This window comes from Papio anubis, chromosome 4, assembly GCF_008728515.1.
Source record: "Papio anubis isolate 15944 chromosome 4, Panubis1.0, whole genome shotgun sequence".
NCBI classification, from domain to species: Eukaryota; Metazoa; Chordata; class Mammalia; order Primates; family Cercopithecidae; genus Papio; species Papio anubis.
The window spans coordinates 115,360,432-115,375,708 of record NC_044979.1 but is presented as its reverse complement, the minus strand read 5'-3'; the positions used below and the strand labels follow the sequence as shown (position 1 = coordinate 115,375,708).

The 15,277-nt window shown below is 43.3% G+C and overlaps 1 protein-coding gene across 1 annotated transcript in view; it reads right to left on the bottom strand.

Moving 5' to 3' along the window:
- ADCY1 (adenylate cyclase 1) overlaps positions 1 to 15,277 on the bottom strand; it is a 143,328-nt gene that overhangs the window by 90,053 nt on the left and 37,998 nt on the right. The window contains exons 3-4 of the mRNA XM_003896011.5: positions 14,548 to 14,666; positions 1,533 to 1,644 (exon numbers count right to left, since the gene is read on the bottom strand). Of these exons, the coding sequence (XP_003896060.4) occupies positions 1,533 to 1,644; positions 14,548 to 14,666 (231 nt within the window). The remainder of the gene's footprint in view (positions 1 to 1,532; positions 1,645 to 14,547; positions 14,667 to 15,277) is intronic.

The window sequence follows — 15,277 nt, the reverse complement described above, 5'->3', positions numbered from 1 at the left end:
GTTTTCTCCCACCTCCAGTGGGTCCCCCTAACTGCTGCCACGTATGGCAAGTCTCACTGGCCTCAGCTCATGTGACTACCGCCTGGCTCTGTCCTGCCCAGCCCTGCCCTGTGCTCAGAATGCCCCTCAGGACTCTGCACAAGCCAGCCCTCTATTAAGGTGCCTTCCTCTCCCCTCCTTCATTGAGGGAGCATCCACATTTTCCCCCAAGACGCTTCACTGCCACCTCCTCTGAAAAGGTTCTGCCTTGCTGAACAGAGCTCACTGCCCCTTCCTCTCACACTGACCTCAGCGCCCCTCCCTGACCACCTGCAGGCTGGACAAGAGGTGAACTTGAACTTGGCTCCATCTCACTGTGCTCCTCTCACACCCTCACAGGGCAGGGATGCCAGGTGTCTGGGGTCCAAGGAAACTCAGGTGGGTCAGTGGCCCTGAAAAGCATCACATCCTGGGCTCTCCTGACACCAGACTCCCTCCTCCCCTTCCCCCTTGGAAAGAGGAGACTTTCTGTGTCCATGGTCAGCCGTCCTGCAGAAGCCGACCCTTCCTGCACAGGCTGGGCGCGAAAATCTCAGGGAGGATGTGCCAGGTGAATGGCAAGAGGGGAAGTTCCATCACATGCAACTAGGGCACATTCTAGCTTTCAATCTGATGACTGATGAGCAGTACAATGTACCCGTGGGCAGCAGAGGAAAAGGAGGGGTAGGATATCGATGCCATGCAATAGATGTGCTCTCCCTGGGCCTGCAACATCTGTTGGCTTCTGCAGCTCAGATCCCAGTCCCACATGTCCTGTCTCTAAACACAGCACATTCTGTGGGGAGAAAGGGTGACAGTGCCAGCCCCTCAGAAGCCTTATGGCCAATGTGACTAAGTCCCAGGAGGGCAAACCTCTGTACAAGGAGGTTTGGCTGGCTTGCTCATCTTTGCTTCCAAACATGCGCATTACAAGCCAAGGCTGTTGGTATGGCCTTGGCCCAACGTTCAGCAGAACTTGGCTGCCAGATGTGACTGATCCAAGGAAGGTCTTTCAAAACCCCAGCACGCAAGGGTGGTCACTGCCTGCACCGGGCATCAGGAGGCATCAGCAACTGGGCCCCCAGCAGACAAGTTTCAATCCCAGGAGGGTGGCAGACCCAGCATCAGGCCTGCTCCAGTAGAGCCCAGAACGAGGGGTTGCAATCACCAGCTCTGTTTGCAGTGGGACACAATGGCAGCAGGATGGTGCACAGGGCAGACCCATACCTACATATGGCCTGCACAATGAAGCCTTCTGCATAGAAGTCCCGATTCGACAGCATGCTGGCCATGCTTGTGCAAGCATTTTCTTATCTGGTAAATGCAAGGTTCCGGTCCAAGGAAAGGAATCAATGAATGGTGAGGCTAAAAACAACAGGTGATTTATAACCTTGCTGGAAGAAATGCTTAGCAATCAGTCTAGTTCATGGTCCAAACACAGGGAATCCACTGGCATATCATCACTGCAGAAGCAATTCTAATTTAATTCGAACAAAGAAAAACACTGCACTTACCGTGGCTAATTCGTCAAACTTGCCGAAGAGCTCATTGAGGAGTTTCACCAGCTCCTGGGCCGTGCACTGGGATGCCAAGCCCGTGAAACCCACGATGTCAGCAAACAGGATGCTGTAAGAGAAAGGGGTGCCAGGCTGCCCTTCTCCCAGTCACTCAGGAAATAATTCCTAGAGGTGTACAGACGTTTACATCTCCAAATCACTGTAGAATCAATCACCCCATTTATTCCTCAATGCAGACTAGAAATGAAGGCTTCCTGGTTCCCATCATATAGGTGAGAAGACTGAGGCTCAGAAAAGCCACAGAATGCCTGGCCACCGGGGGAGTAAATGCTGAGGCCATTCACAGCTCGCCATCCCCCATGCTGACCCCTCACACCACATAGGGGAAGCCCATCTTCCCTCCACTAGACCTGCCTCCCCTTCTTGAGGAGGTTACGATGTGGCCAGTGGCATCGAGCAGAAGTGATGTGCTTTTAAGCATGTGGGCCCCTCCACACCCCTATATTCCCCTTCTGCCCCCTGAATGCAGGAAACTCGCGGGCCCCGAGTGTGGTGTCAATGCTTCACAATGAAAAGGGAGGGAGTCCCCGAATTCCTGGGCAAAGGGGCCGCCCCCTCAGTCTGCAATGACAGCAGGAAACACACTGTCTTGCATCAAAGCCTCTATGTACTGAGTGTCTATTTATGATAGCACTGGGGTGAGCCCTAAACAACACAGTGCCTACCCACAGGGCAGAACTTTCATGTTTTCTGGAATAATAAGACTTTAAAAAGATGTTTCCAATTGTTTTCTCTTCTTGCAATATTAAAACATGCTCTTTGAAAATATCAGAAAAAAAATTTAATTGTATATTTTTGTCTGTAAAAATGTTGTAGCTTTAAGATATCTCTCCACAGGGTCCCAACCATTTAATCACATTTTTTCAAAGTGTTCTCGGCTTTTTCTGTAACTTTGAGGCTTCCTGAACCCAGAACACCCCCAGCACCACTATAGGAAATAAATGCAAAGTAAAAGAAAATGACCTATTTTGTTCACAACACAGGGTATCTCCAAAGATGGGCCAGCCAGCAGGGGCAGGAGGGGGACAGGGTTCAGAGCCTGGACTCCAAAGGGCACGATCCAGCTTCACCACTGACAGCAACTTATCCAACTGTTCTGCATGTCCGCCATGTAAAATGGGAATAAGACTAGAGTTCAGGTCATACCTTGCCCCTAGTAAGAGCTCAGTGATTATTTATAATCATTTATAATACTTTCTAAGTATTCTAATTCATTTATTCACTTGCTTATTCAACAAATATTTATTGAGGGCTATTTGTGCTGGCATTGCTTTAGGTGCTTGGGATTTAGCAGTGAATAAAAGATTCATGGCAGGGTATGTTGGCTCATGCCTGTAATCCCAGCACTTTGGGAGGACAAGGCAGGTGGATCACTGAAGTCCACGAGTTCAAGACCAGCCTGAGCAACATGGCAAAACCCCATCTCTACAAAAAATACAAAAACTAGCCAGGTGTGTTGGTGTGCACCTGCAGTCCCAGCTACTCAGGAGGCTGAGGTGGGAGGATCGCTTGAGCCTGGGAGGTGGAGGTTGCAGTGAGCCGAAGCATGCCACTGCACTCCAACCTGGCAGACACAGTACAACCCCATCTCAAAAAAAAAAGGATCTGAATAAACCTCACTGCCCTCAGAAAGACTCCATTCTATTCAGGGAAGGGGCAAACATGCAGAGAACACCAAAGGTGACACATGTAACTAACTATGGAAAAGCAGGGAAGTCAGATATGGACCTGTGTATACTGTCAACTAGGATTGCTCATGGGGGTCCTGAAGGAGGGGAGGGGGGAAAGGGACACACAGACACTGGGAGAATAGGATTATGCGTGATGGTAACAGTAGGTGCTGCTCTTGTGATTTTTGCTGGATACAGAATTATCTTTTTATTTCAACCTTTGAACATGCCATTCCACTGCCTTCTGGCCTCCCTGGTTTCTGATGAAAAATCAGTTGATAACCTTGTTGAAGATCCCTTGTAGATGGTAAGTTGTTTTTCTCTTGCTGCTTTCAAAATTGTCCTCAAGTCTTTAGTTTTTGACAGTTTGATAATGACACGTCTCAGTATGGGTCTTTTTGAGTCTACCCACCTTGGAGTGCACTCAGCTTCTTGGACGTGTAGGTTAACGTTTTCCAAAAACCTTGGGACATTTATGGCCATTATTTCTTCAGATATTCTTTCTGCCCCTTTCTCTTTCTCCTCTCCTGTGGGACTCTCAATATGTGTGTACTGATACGATTGATGGTGTCCCTTAGGTCCCTGACATTCTCTTCATTTTCTTCATCCTTTTTTTCATTCTGTTCTTCAGACTGGATAACCTCAACTGAGCTACCAAGTTCACTAATTCTTTCTAAAGTGTACTCTACATTATTGTTGACTACAGGTAAAATATTGTACAGCAGACATCTACAGCTTCGTGGCCACTGACTGGTAACTCCCCATTTCTTCCTCCCCCAAGACCCTATAACCACAAAGACGCTCTTTAATTCTATGATTTTGACTATTTTAAATACCTCATATAAGTGTAATATTGCAGTATTTGTCTTTATGTAACTGGCGTATTTCACTTGTATAATGTCCTCAAGTTTCATCTATTTTGTCACATATTGAAGAATTTCCTTCAATTTTAAGGCTTAACAGCATTTCATTTTATGTACATAACACATTTTAACACCTTGATTGAGATATCACCGACATAAAAATTGTGTTTACTCATGTGTATATGTGGTGTACAATTTGATATTTTGATAAACCTACATAGGTTGAAATAATTGACACAATCAAGGTAATTAAAATAGCCATTACCTCTGCATAGCTACCTGTGCATGAGCAAATTTCAAATATACAATACAGTATTGTTAAATATTGTGACCACGCTGTATGTTAGATCTCCAGAACTGATTCATGCTGCCTAACTAAAATTTTGTATTCTTTTACCAACATCACCCCATTTTCCTCTGCCTTCATTCCCTAGCAACCGCCATTCTACTTTGCTCCTATGAATTTGACTATTTTAGTTCCACATACAAATGAGATCATGCAGATATTTCTGTCTTACTTAGGTTACAGTAATGTCCTCCAGCTCCATACATATTGTTGAAAATGGCAAGATTTCCTTCTTTTTTGTTACTTATATGTGTGTGTGTTGCATATTTGTATATATGCACATATATATTAACTGACACATAAATGTACATACTTATGGGTTATGGTGTGCTACTTCAATATATGTATACAACACGCAGTTATCAAATCAGGGTGATTAGGATATCCAGCACCTCCAATTTTTATTATTTCTTTGTGTTGGTAACATTCAAATATCCTGTCTTCTAGGTACTTGAAAAGTGCAATAAATTATTGTTTACTATAGTCACCCTACATGCTATAGAACAATAGAACTTATTTCTCCTATCTACCTGTAATTTTGTACTCATTAACCAATCTCTCCCTGTGGCTTCCTTCCTCCTACTCTTCCCAACCTCTAGTAACCACTATTCCACTGCCTACATCTAAGAGATAAACTATTTTGGCTTCCATATAAAAGCGAGACTATGTAGTTGTTTGTTTTTGTTTTTTTTTTTTTTTTGGAGACGGAGTCTCACTCTGTAGCCCAGGCTGGAGTGCAGTGACGCGATCTCAGCTCACATTCACTATTTACCTTTCTATGACTGGCTTATTTCACTTAATATAACGTCCCCCAGGCACACCCGTGTTGACATGAATGAGAGAATTTCATTTTTTTATGCCTGAATAGTATTCCATCCTGTAAATATACCACATTCTCTCTATCCATTCATCTGCTGTTGGACACTTAGGTTGATTACACATCTAGGTTATTGTGAATAGTGCTGCAATAAACAGGGAGAGCAGGTATCTCTTTGACATACTGATTTATTTTCCTTTGGATATATACCCAGTACTGAGATTGCTGGATCATGACAGTTCTATTTTTAACTTTTTGAGAAACTTCCACTCTATTTTCCACAATGGTTGTACTAATTTACATTCCCGCCAACCAGTACAAGAGATCCCTTTTTACTGCATCCTCACCAGCATTTGTTTTTGTCTTTTTGATAACAGCCAATCTTACTGAGGTGAGATGATTCTCATTGTGGTTTGGATTTGCATTTCCATGATGGTTAGTGGTGTAGACCATTCTATCACATACTTGTTGGCCATTTGGATGTCTTCTTTTGAGAAATGCCTATTCAGATGCTTTACCCATTTTAAAATCAGATTATTTGTTTTCTTGCTATTGAGTTGAGTTCCTTGTATATTCTGGATATTAATCCCTTGTCAAATTAATAGTTTACAAATGTTTTATCCCATTCTCCTGTTGTCTATTCACTCTGTTGATTGTTTCCTTTGTTGTGCAGACACTTTTCAGTTTGATATAATCCCATTTCTCTAGTTTTTATCTCATTTAAGACCTGTGCTTTTGAGGTCTTAGCCATAAAACATCTGTCCAGACCAATATCCTGAAGTATTTCCACTATATTTCCTTCTAGAAATTTCATAGTCTGGGTCTTACATTTATGTCTGATCCGTTTTGAGTTTACTTTTGTGTATGGTAAGAGATAGAGGTCTAGTTTCATTTTCTGTATACGCATACCCAGTTTTTCCAGCACCATTTATTGAAGAGATTGTCTTTTCTCCAATGTATGTTCTTGGCATCTTTGTCAAAAATCAGTTAGCTAAAATTACATGGATTTACTTCTGGGTTCTCTATTCTGTTCTATTGGTCTATATGTCTGTTTTCATGCCAGTACCATGCTGTTTTAGTTAATATAGGTTGGTAGTATATCTTGAAGCCAGGTAATGCAGTGACTCCAGCTTTCTTCTTTTTGCTCAAGATTGCTTTGGCTATTCAGGGTCTTCTGTAGTACCATATGAATTTTGGAATTTTTTTTCTATTTTTGTGAAGAATGTCACCGATATTTTGATAGAGATTGCACTGAATCTGTAGATTACTTTGGGTATTATTGTCATTTTAACAATATTCTTCCAATCCATGAATGTGAAATGTCTTTCAATGTTTATGTGTCCTCTTCAATATCTTTCGTCATTTTACAGTTTTTATTGTAGAAATCTTTTACATCCTTGGTTAAATATATTTTATTTTTTGTAGCTACTGTAATTGGGATTGCTTTCTAGACTTCTTTTTCAGCTCATACATTATTAGTGTATGGAAATGCTACTGATTTTTGTACATGGATTTTCTGTTCTCCAACCTGATTGAATTCATTTATCAAATTCTAAGAGTTTGGTCCTGCCATGGGGAAAGTGGGGTCAGCCCCAGCAGTCACAGCCTTGGCCAGCAGATGGGGTAAACACATCCCTCTCACATCCCAGTCCCACATGTCACAGCTGACCCTTCAGACCCGGGCAGTCCATGCCTAGCCAGCAACTCAGCCCCAGGCCATACGAGCCCCTACCCAACTCAAGACCAAGACTCCGTGGCAATTCACATCCTGCTTAAGCCCCAGGAGTGGTGCCTGCTTGCCAGTGCCAGTGGCTGCAGACCACACCATGATTGCTTCTCAGTTACAGTTGCAGGATCCCACCCCTGCTTTGCTCCAGTTCCACAAGCAAATAGCCCAAGTTTCCTGAATGCCTATGATTGGCACTGCTGGATCCCAAAACAATGCACACTCAGCTAAAAGCTAGGATTTTTTAAATGGCATCTTGCTGTAGCCACTTAGGTTGCAGAATGGGTGTGGGACCCAGGGCAAGTTCCCTCCCTGGAGCAGTTCCTGCTTACAGCCTCCCAGCTGCTTCCTAAGATGGATTCAAAACTTGGGAGGGTGAAGGTGCCCTCCCATTGCCTGGATCTCCAGTGGGAAACTGGGTTGCAGAAAGACTCTCACTCACCCCTCCCATGGGTTGCCTGTTTTCCTTCTGCTTCCTAGTTTTCCCCTTTCCATTCAGGAGGCCTTTTTTTGTTGCTGTTCTTTCTTTTCTCATTGCTCTGGGTAAGACTTCCAGTTCTATGTTGAATAGAAGTGGTGGGGGTGGACATCATTGTCTTGTTCCTGATTTTAGAGGGAAAGCTTTCTGTTTTCCATCATTGAGTAAGATCATAGCTGTGGGCTTGTCATATATATAGCCTTTATTTTCTTGAGGGTTTTTTTAATCCTAATTTGTTGAGAATTTTTATCATGAAAGGGTGTCAAATATTTTTCTGCACCTATTGAGATGATCACATGATTTGTATTCCTTATTCTCTTAATATGTTGTTATCACACTAATTGATTTTTGCATGTTGAACTATCCTTGCATTCCAGGGATAAATCTCAATTGATCATGGTGTATGATGCATTCAATGTGATCCTGGATGCATTTGCTAGTATTTTGGCTGAGGATATTTGAAACTGTATTTATTAGGGATATTTGCCTATAATTTCTTTCTTTCTTTTTTTTTTTTTTTGTAGTGTTCTTGTCTGACTTTGGTATCAGGACAATGATGGCTTCATAGTTTGAAAGTGTTCCCTCCTCTTCAATTTCAGAGACTTGGAGAAGGACTGCCATTAATTCTCCAAATGTTTGGTAGAATTTACTGGTGAAACCATCTGGGTCTGGACTTTTCTTTGTTGGGTTTTGATAACTGATTCAATCTCCATACTATGTATAGGTCTGTTCAAACTTTCTACTTCTTAATGACTTCGTCTTGGTTGGTTGCCTGTTTCTTGACATTTTTTTCAAATTTTCCTAGGTTATACAGTTTGTTGGTGTTCACAGTAGTCTCTTATGATCCTTTTTCATTTTTGTGGCCTCAGTTATAATATCTCTTCTTTCATATACAATTTGATTTGAGTTTTCTCTCTTTGTTTTTGGTCTAGGTAAGAACGTGTCAAAATCTTATTTACTGTTTCACAAAGCAACCCTTGGTTTTGTAGATTTTTTAATATTGTTTTTTATTTTCTGTTTCATTTATTTCTGCTCTCATCTCTGTTATTTCCTTCATTCTAATAATTTTAGGCTTAATATGTTCTTCTTTTTTTTGGCTTCTTGAGGTGCAAAGTTAATATTGTTAATTTGATATATTTCTTTTTTAATGTAAGCATTTATTGCTATGAACTTCCCTCTTATTACTGCTTCTGTTCCATCCCATAAGTTTGGGTATGTTGTGTTTTCATTTTCTTTTGTTTGAAGGTATTTTCAGGTTTTTTTGTTTGTTTGTTTGTTTGTTTTGTTTTGTTGAGATAGGGTCTTTCTCTGTCACCCAGGCTGCTAGAGTAGAGTGGTGTGCTCATAGCTCATGGCTGGTCTTGAAATCCTGAGCTCAAGCAATCCTCCTACTTCAGCCTCCTGAGTAGCATGCCACCATGCCTGGATAATTTTTAAATTTTTTTGTAGAGATGAGGTCTTATTATGTTGTCTAGGCTGGTCTTGAAATCCTGGGCTAAAGCAAACCTCCCACCCTAGCCTCCCAAAGTGCTGGGATTACAGGTGTCAGCCACCATGCCCAGCCTGGAGGTATTTTCTAATATCCTTTTTGATTTCTTCTTTGACCCAATAATTGTTCAAGAATGTGTTTTTAATTTCAACACTTTTATGAATTTTTCAGTTTTCTTTCTGCTATTAATTTCTAGTTTCATCCCACTGTGATCAGAAAAGATATCTGATGTAATTCTTAAAACTGTGAGGACTTGTTCGTGACTTAACATATGACCTTTCCTGGAGAAAGATCCATGTGCACTTGAGAAGAATGTGTATTCTGCTTTTTGAGTTTTGTAATGTCCCCTATATGTCTGTTAGGTCTATTTAGTCTACAGTGTTATTGAAATCCTCTGCTTTCTTTTTGATCTTGTCTGGATGCTCTGTTATCAAAAGTAGACTATTGAAGTCTCCTACTATTGTTGTTTTTTTACAGTTCTGTCAATGCTTGTTTTATATACTTAGGTGCTTTTATGCTGAATGCATACATATTTACAATTATTTTATCTTCCTGAGAGTTGACCCTTTTATCATAATAAAGACTTCTTGTCTCTTTTGGCAGTTTTTGACTTAAAGTCCCTTTTTTTCTGATACAAGCATAACCATCTTTGCTCTATTTGGGGTCTCATTTGTATGAGCTATCTCTTTCCATCCCTTCACTGTCAGTTTATGTACATCCTTAAATAGACAGCATATAGTTAGGCTTGGTTTTGGTTTTGTTTTTATCCATTCAGCCATGCTATGTGTTTTGACTAAGGAATTTAATCCATTTACACTTTAAGTATTGATAGGGAATGGCTTACTATTGTAACTTTGTTAAATGTATTCTATTTGTCTTGGATTTCTTTATTTGTTTTTTCCTCTCTTTCTGAATTCCTTTGTGTTATGTTAATTTTTTGCTTTGATGTGCTTTGATTCCTTTTTCTTTCTCCTTTGTGTAGTTTCTATAGCTATTTTTTTCTTTGTGGTTACCTTGGTGCTTATAAAAACTATAACTGTCCATTTTGAGCTGATAACAAGTTCAATCACATACAGACACTACACTTTAACTTCTTCATAATTTATTTTATGTTGTCACAGTTTATATTTATTCATATAGTATATATTTTAAGATACTTTCAGTTATAGTTATTTTTAATACTTTAGTTTTCTTAACTTTTATGCTAGAATGAAAAGTGATTTATGCACTACAATTACAGTAATACAGTATTTTGTATTTGTTGATGTATAAATCTTTACCAATAAGTATCATATTTTCTTATGCTATTGTGTTGTTGTTTTGCATCCTTTCATTTCAATGTAAGAACTCCCTTTTGTATTGCTTGTAAGGCAGGTTTAGGGGTCATGAACTTCCTTCCTCGGCTTTCAATTGTCTGGGGAGGTCTTTATTCCTTCATGTTTTTAAGGAGACTTTTGCTAGGCATAGTATTCTTGCTTAGCAGTTTTTTTCTTTCAGCACTTGAAATATATCATCCCACTCCCTTCACGCCTGCAAGGTTTCTGCTGGAAAATCCATTATCTTATGCTGGCTGTATGGTATGTGACAAGTCACTTTTTCCTCTCTGTTTTCAAAATTCTTCCTTTGTCCTTGACATTTGAGAATTTGGATAAATGTATCTTGGTGTGAATTTTGGGGTGTTCATCTTATTTGGTGTCATCTGAGTTTCTTGTAACTGCATGTCCATTTCTTTAACCAGATTTGGGAAATTTTCACTGTGTGTGTATATATATTCATATTTAACAATACATTTTTACATCATATATGTAATATATGATGAAAAAATATATATATATAAAGTGTGTGTGTGTGTGTGTACAAACTTTCTGGTCCTGTTGCTCACTGTTCTTCTGTAACTCCCATAAGGTGTATATTGGTCCACTAATGATTTCCCATAACTTTCTTAAGCTTTCTTCAGTCTTTTCTATTTCTTTTTCCTTTTGCCCCTCTAACAGAATTATTTCCAGTGAGTCCAGTGACTTGTCTTTCAGTTCATTGGTTCTTTATTCTGCTGAATCCTTCTAGTGAATTTTTCAGTTCAGTAATTGTGATCTTCAGTTCCATGTTCTCTGGCACTTGTTAATATTTTCTATTTTCTCACTTTGTTCATGCATTATTTTTTTACCTCAATGAGCATCTTTATGGGAGTTATTTTAAATTATCTATCAGGTAAATTATATAACTGTTTCATTAGTCAGTTCCTGTATATTTATCTCATTCCTTTGTTTGGAACATCTTTGTCTAATTCTTAATCTTCCTTAACTCTGTGTTGGTGCCTTGAGATTTAGACAAAGCAGGTACCTCTCTCAAGTCTTCATGGGCTGGCCCTGTACAGGAGAAGACTCTCACCAATCACCCACAGATTCTGGTGCTTTACCAACCCTTTCTCTCCTGAGGGAAAAGCAGGCAGCTGTTAATTTTGTCTGCTCACTCTGTGTTGAGCAGGGGGTGGTGGGGGGAAGCTATGGTATCTATCACCCCAAACTACCACCTCTGTTCTCTCCTGGGTAGCCCGACTGTACAAGACCTATCAAGAGATCCAGGGGAGAGATAGATGCTAGTTCTTTGGGCAGCCCCATAAAAGTTGGGGCAGTGGTCACACTGACTCCTTCTCTCCCCAGAGGGAAGCTTAGAGCTGAGATTTTTCATCAGTTCACTCTATGCTGAGCAGGGGAAAGGGTCAGTGATGTCTGCCAGCTCTAGCTGTCAAAAGGCTCTTGACTTTTGATGCCTTTCCTGCAGTATGGAGAGGCTCTGGCTCCCCTTGAGGTGCTCCCAGGATTATTCTGGTGGTCTGTTCTTCCCATCAGGGGACTCGGTCAGTGTGTCATTCCTTATTTTGTAACAAGAGGCAGTGACAGAAATGAGAAAAGTCAAGGCAGACATTAGTGTCAGCTAATCCCAGGTCCTGCCCCAGCCTGCCACTCACTGGCCAGGGAGTCATACATACGTTTCACTTTGTTGAACCTAAATTTCCTCATCTATAAAATGGAGGTGACAATGCCAGCAGTTCACAGAAGCATGATGATATTAAACAGAACCAAGTACTTAGCAGAGAGCTGCTGAGCACAAATTCTGCAGTCATGCTGGGCTCAAATGCTGGCTCTTCAGCTACTTTCCACCCACTCGGGCCTTCACCCCACACTGCTTAAGCATCCTCCTCTGCAAAAGGAGGACAACACGGGTCCTTACTTAACAGCATGACAATGGGCAGTGAACACGTGTGCTCAGAACAGTGACTGCTGAGCTCTCAACGAGACAGCAATTAGCCATACTGGCTTGGCATACAACGACGACTGACTCTGATGGACCCACAAACCTCAACTCATTTCCAATGAATGAGTGCTGGTTTGCAGGGACCCAGTCTGTGGTGCTCAACGTAAGAAAGAATGAGAGTTTCTATGGACCTTTTGCGTCTTCAGAGGCCAAATGGGCAGAGAGGCCTGACACCAACACCCAGAAGGGCCAGCAAAAAACAGCAGAAAAAGAAAGTGCTTCAGGTCCCTCAAACATCATCTCCTACCTCAGTGATATTTACGTAAAGCATTAATCCCAAATAGGCAACACTCGACCATTCTAAGCACATTATACTTGCATGAAAATTATTTTTAAATGGAATCCACAATTTAATAAAATAAATACTTTTAAACAGAATCTTTAAAAACAAACAAGCCTCAGAGTGTCTAAAGCAAGTTGGTTCACTCTGAAGGCTTAGTTTCCTCACCTATAAAATGGGAACAATCCCTGCCTCCTAGGGCTATCAGGAAATGAATAAAGTAAGACAGAAGAGCACACATATCCCAGACCTGGCACCAACTAGCTCAATGATCAGCTACTATTCTGACATGGCATTTCATCCACTCCATCCAGTTTGGGAACAGATATTTCACCCTCCCGTCCAACAAGCTCCATCCAGGGCGGGCTCTTCCTTCCTTGCCCCCCCACGTGGGGCCATTTCTTCGTGATTCCCTGGTTTCCTCTGTCCTTCCACCTTCCCCTCCCCTCCCCTCCACCCCTCCATCTTCCACTCCATCATCAGTTACCCCTCCACCATCACCCCACCTCCACCATCATCCCCACACCTCCACTATCACCTCCTCACTTCCATTATCACTTCTCCAACTCCGCCATCACCTCCACACCTCCACCCATCACTTCCACACTTCCACTATCACCACCTCCATCATCATATCGCGCATCACTTTCATCATCATCGCATCGGCGTCGCTATCCGTGATGCCAAAACAATCATCAATCTGCCGTCATGATATCGCGTGCGCAAATCATCATCGCGCATCGCCAAGTCGCTGCCGCACATCACCGTCATCCCGTCGATCATCGCCGTCATCACGTCACTTTCAATCATCATCGCGTTCAGGTCATCGTGTTCGCTGTTATCATTATCCCGTCGTCATTTCACGCATCGCCGTCATCATCGCATCGCTGTCATCCGCATCGGTGTCATCAGCATCGCCAATCGTCCTCATCCGTCCGTACGCATCGTTAAGTCATTTGCGGTAATCGTCGATAGTTTACGTCATTTATCCGATCGTAAGTCATCATCGGCGTCATTTCGCATTTCCGCGTAGCATCACGCATCATAAATCATATCGCGCTGGTATCGCTATTATTGCGTCATCACGCACTCGTTAAGTCGCGTTACGCGCTCCGTCGTCATCATCGCATCATGATCATCGCGCATCGGTGTCATCCGGCATCAGGATAAATCTCCGGCCATCACCGTCGCATCTTCCGATCGCCGTCGCGCATCCCCATCGCAAATCCGCATCTGCATTTCTTTCATCGCGCTATCCCGCAGATCCGCCGTCGCATCCGCATTTCCGCAAATCCGCATCCGCATCACCGTCCGCATCGCATCCGCAAATCATCGGCCTTTATCGCCGTCATCGCATCACCGTCATATCCTGTTTATCGCCGTCATCACAATCACCGTCATCTTCGCATCCGTCGTCATCTGGCTTCATCATCACGCATCACTTGCGTCGCATGTTGCGCCATTTCGCCGTCATCGCATCGTCGTCGCTGTCACCGCATCACGCTGTCATCATCGCGCCAGTCGTCATCCGCGCATGGCGGTAGCATCACTCATGCACCATCGCATCTTGCTTTATCCGCTGCTTCTTCGCATCACCGCCGCATCACGCATCACCAGGCGCATTAGCATCCGTCAGCATCACCGCATCCGCCGTCAGCATATCCATGTCCATCCTTCCGTCCACCGTCCTTCCTTCCACCATCCACCCTGTCCACCTCCACCATCCACCTCCTTCCACCTCCATCCATCCCTCCATCCACCTTCCTCCACCTCCACTATCCCTCCACCTCCACCTATTATCCTCCATCCATCAGCCTGGCTGATCCGCTTCCCCGCATCCACGCCCCCCGTTCCCCCCACCTCCATCCATTCCTTCCCCACTTCTGTCATTACCTCCCCACCTTCACCATTACCTCCACACCTCAGTTTCCCAGGCTCCCCGCTGTGCCGGGTCAGCACCAGCCCTACCTCACATTGTCGTGCCTCTGGATGTAAATCTTGTGGAAAATCCTGTCAGGGGGCTTCAGGAAGTCCTCCTTCATCTCCATGGCAACGTTCCGGGGCAGGAGGCTCATGAGGAGCCGCTCCTGGACAGAAGAGAAGGGACCGGATTAGACAGCAGGGCCCCCTCCCTCCACTCCTCCTCACCTCACCCTCCCCAGTAAGGGTGCCTGGCCTCTGAGCCTGGGTAGGCCCACGTCCAGGCCTGGACTGCCACTGAACAAGCAACTCCCTCCAGGAGCACTAGCCAGGGCTGGCACAGCCTCCCCAACACCCAGGCCTCCCTGCGGCGCCCCTCACGTTACTCCCTGGGCACGCTGCTGAGTCTTGACCTATGTTTCAGCGTACAGCAGGGTTACAGCTGCGAAAACACTGCTGTCTCCACCAGGGCCCCAACCTGGCCTCCCTCCCTCCCCGTACTGCTCCAACAACACCCCAGAAAGAGTCTTCCACATTGGCTTAAAGAAACAAGCTGTCCTCCTGAGGTACCCAGAAAGTCCCCTTGTTCTTACACAGATAGGCGGCCTAGGGGACCGTGTGGCATTCTTTCTTGGTTTTTGTCTTCTTATTTCTCCCTTAGCTGTGTAAGTCAAGCATTTTCTTTTTTCCCCCAAGAGAAAAGAATAAATGTTTGGATTTTTCAAAACAAACTATGCCATCCTGGAGAGTCTTTTCCCCTTCCTAGGCCTCAGTTTCC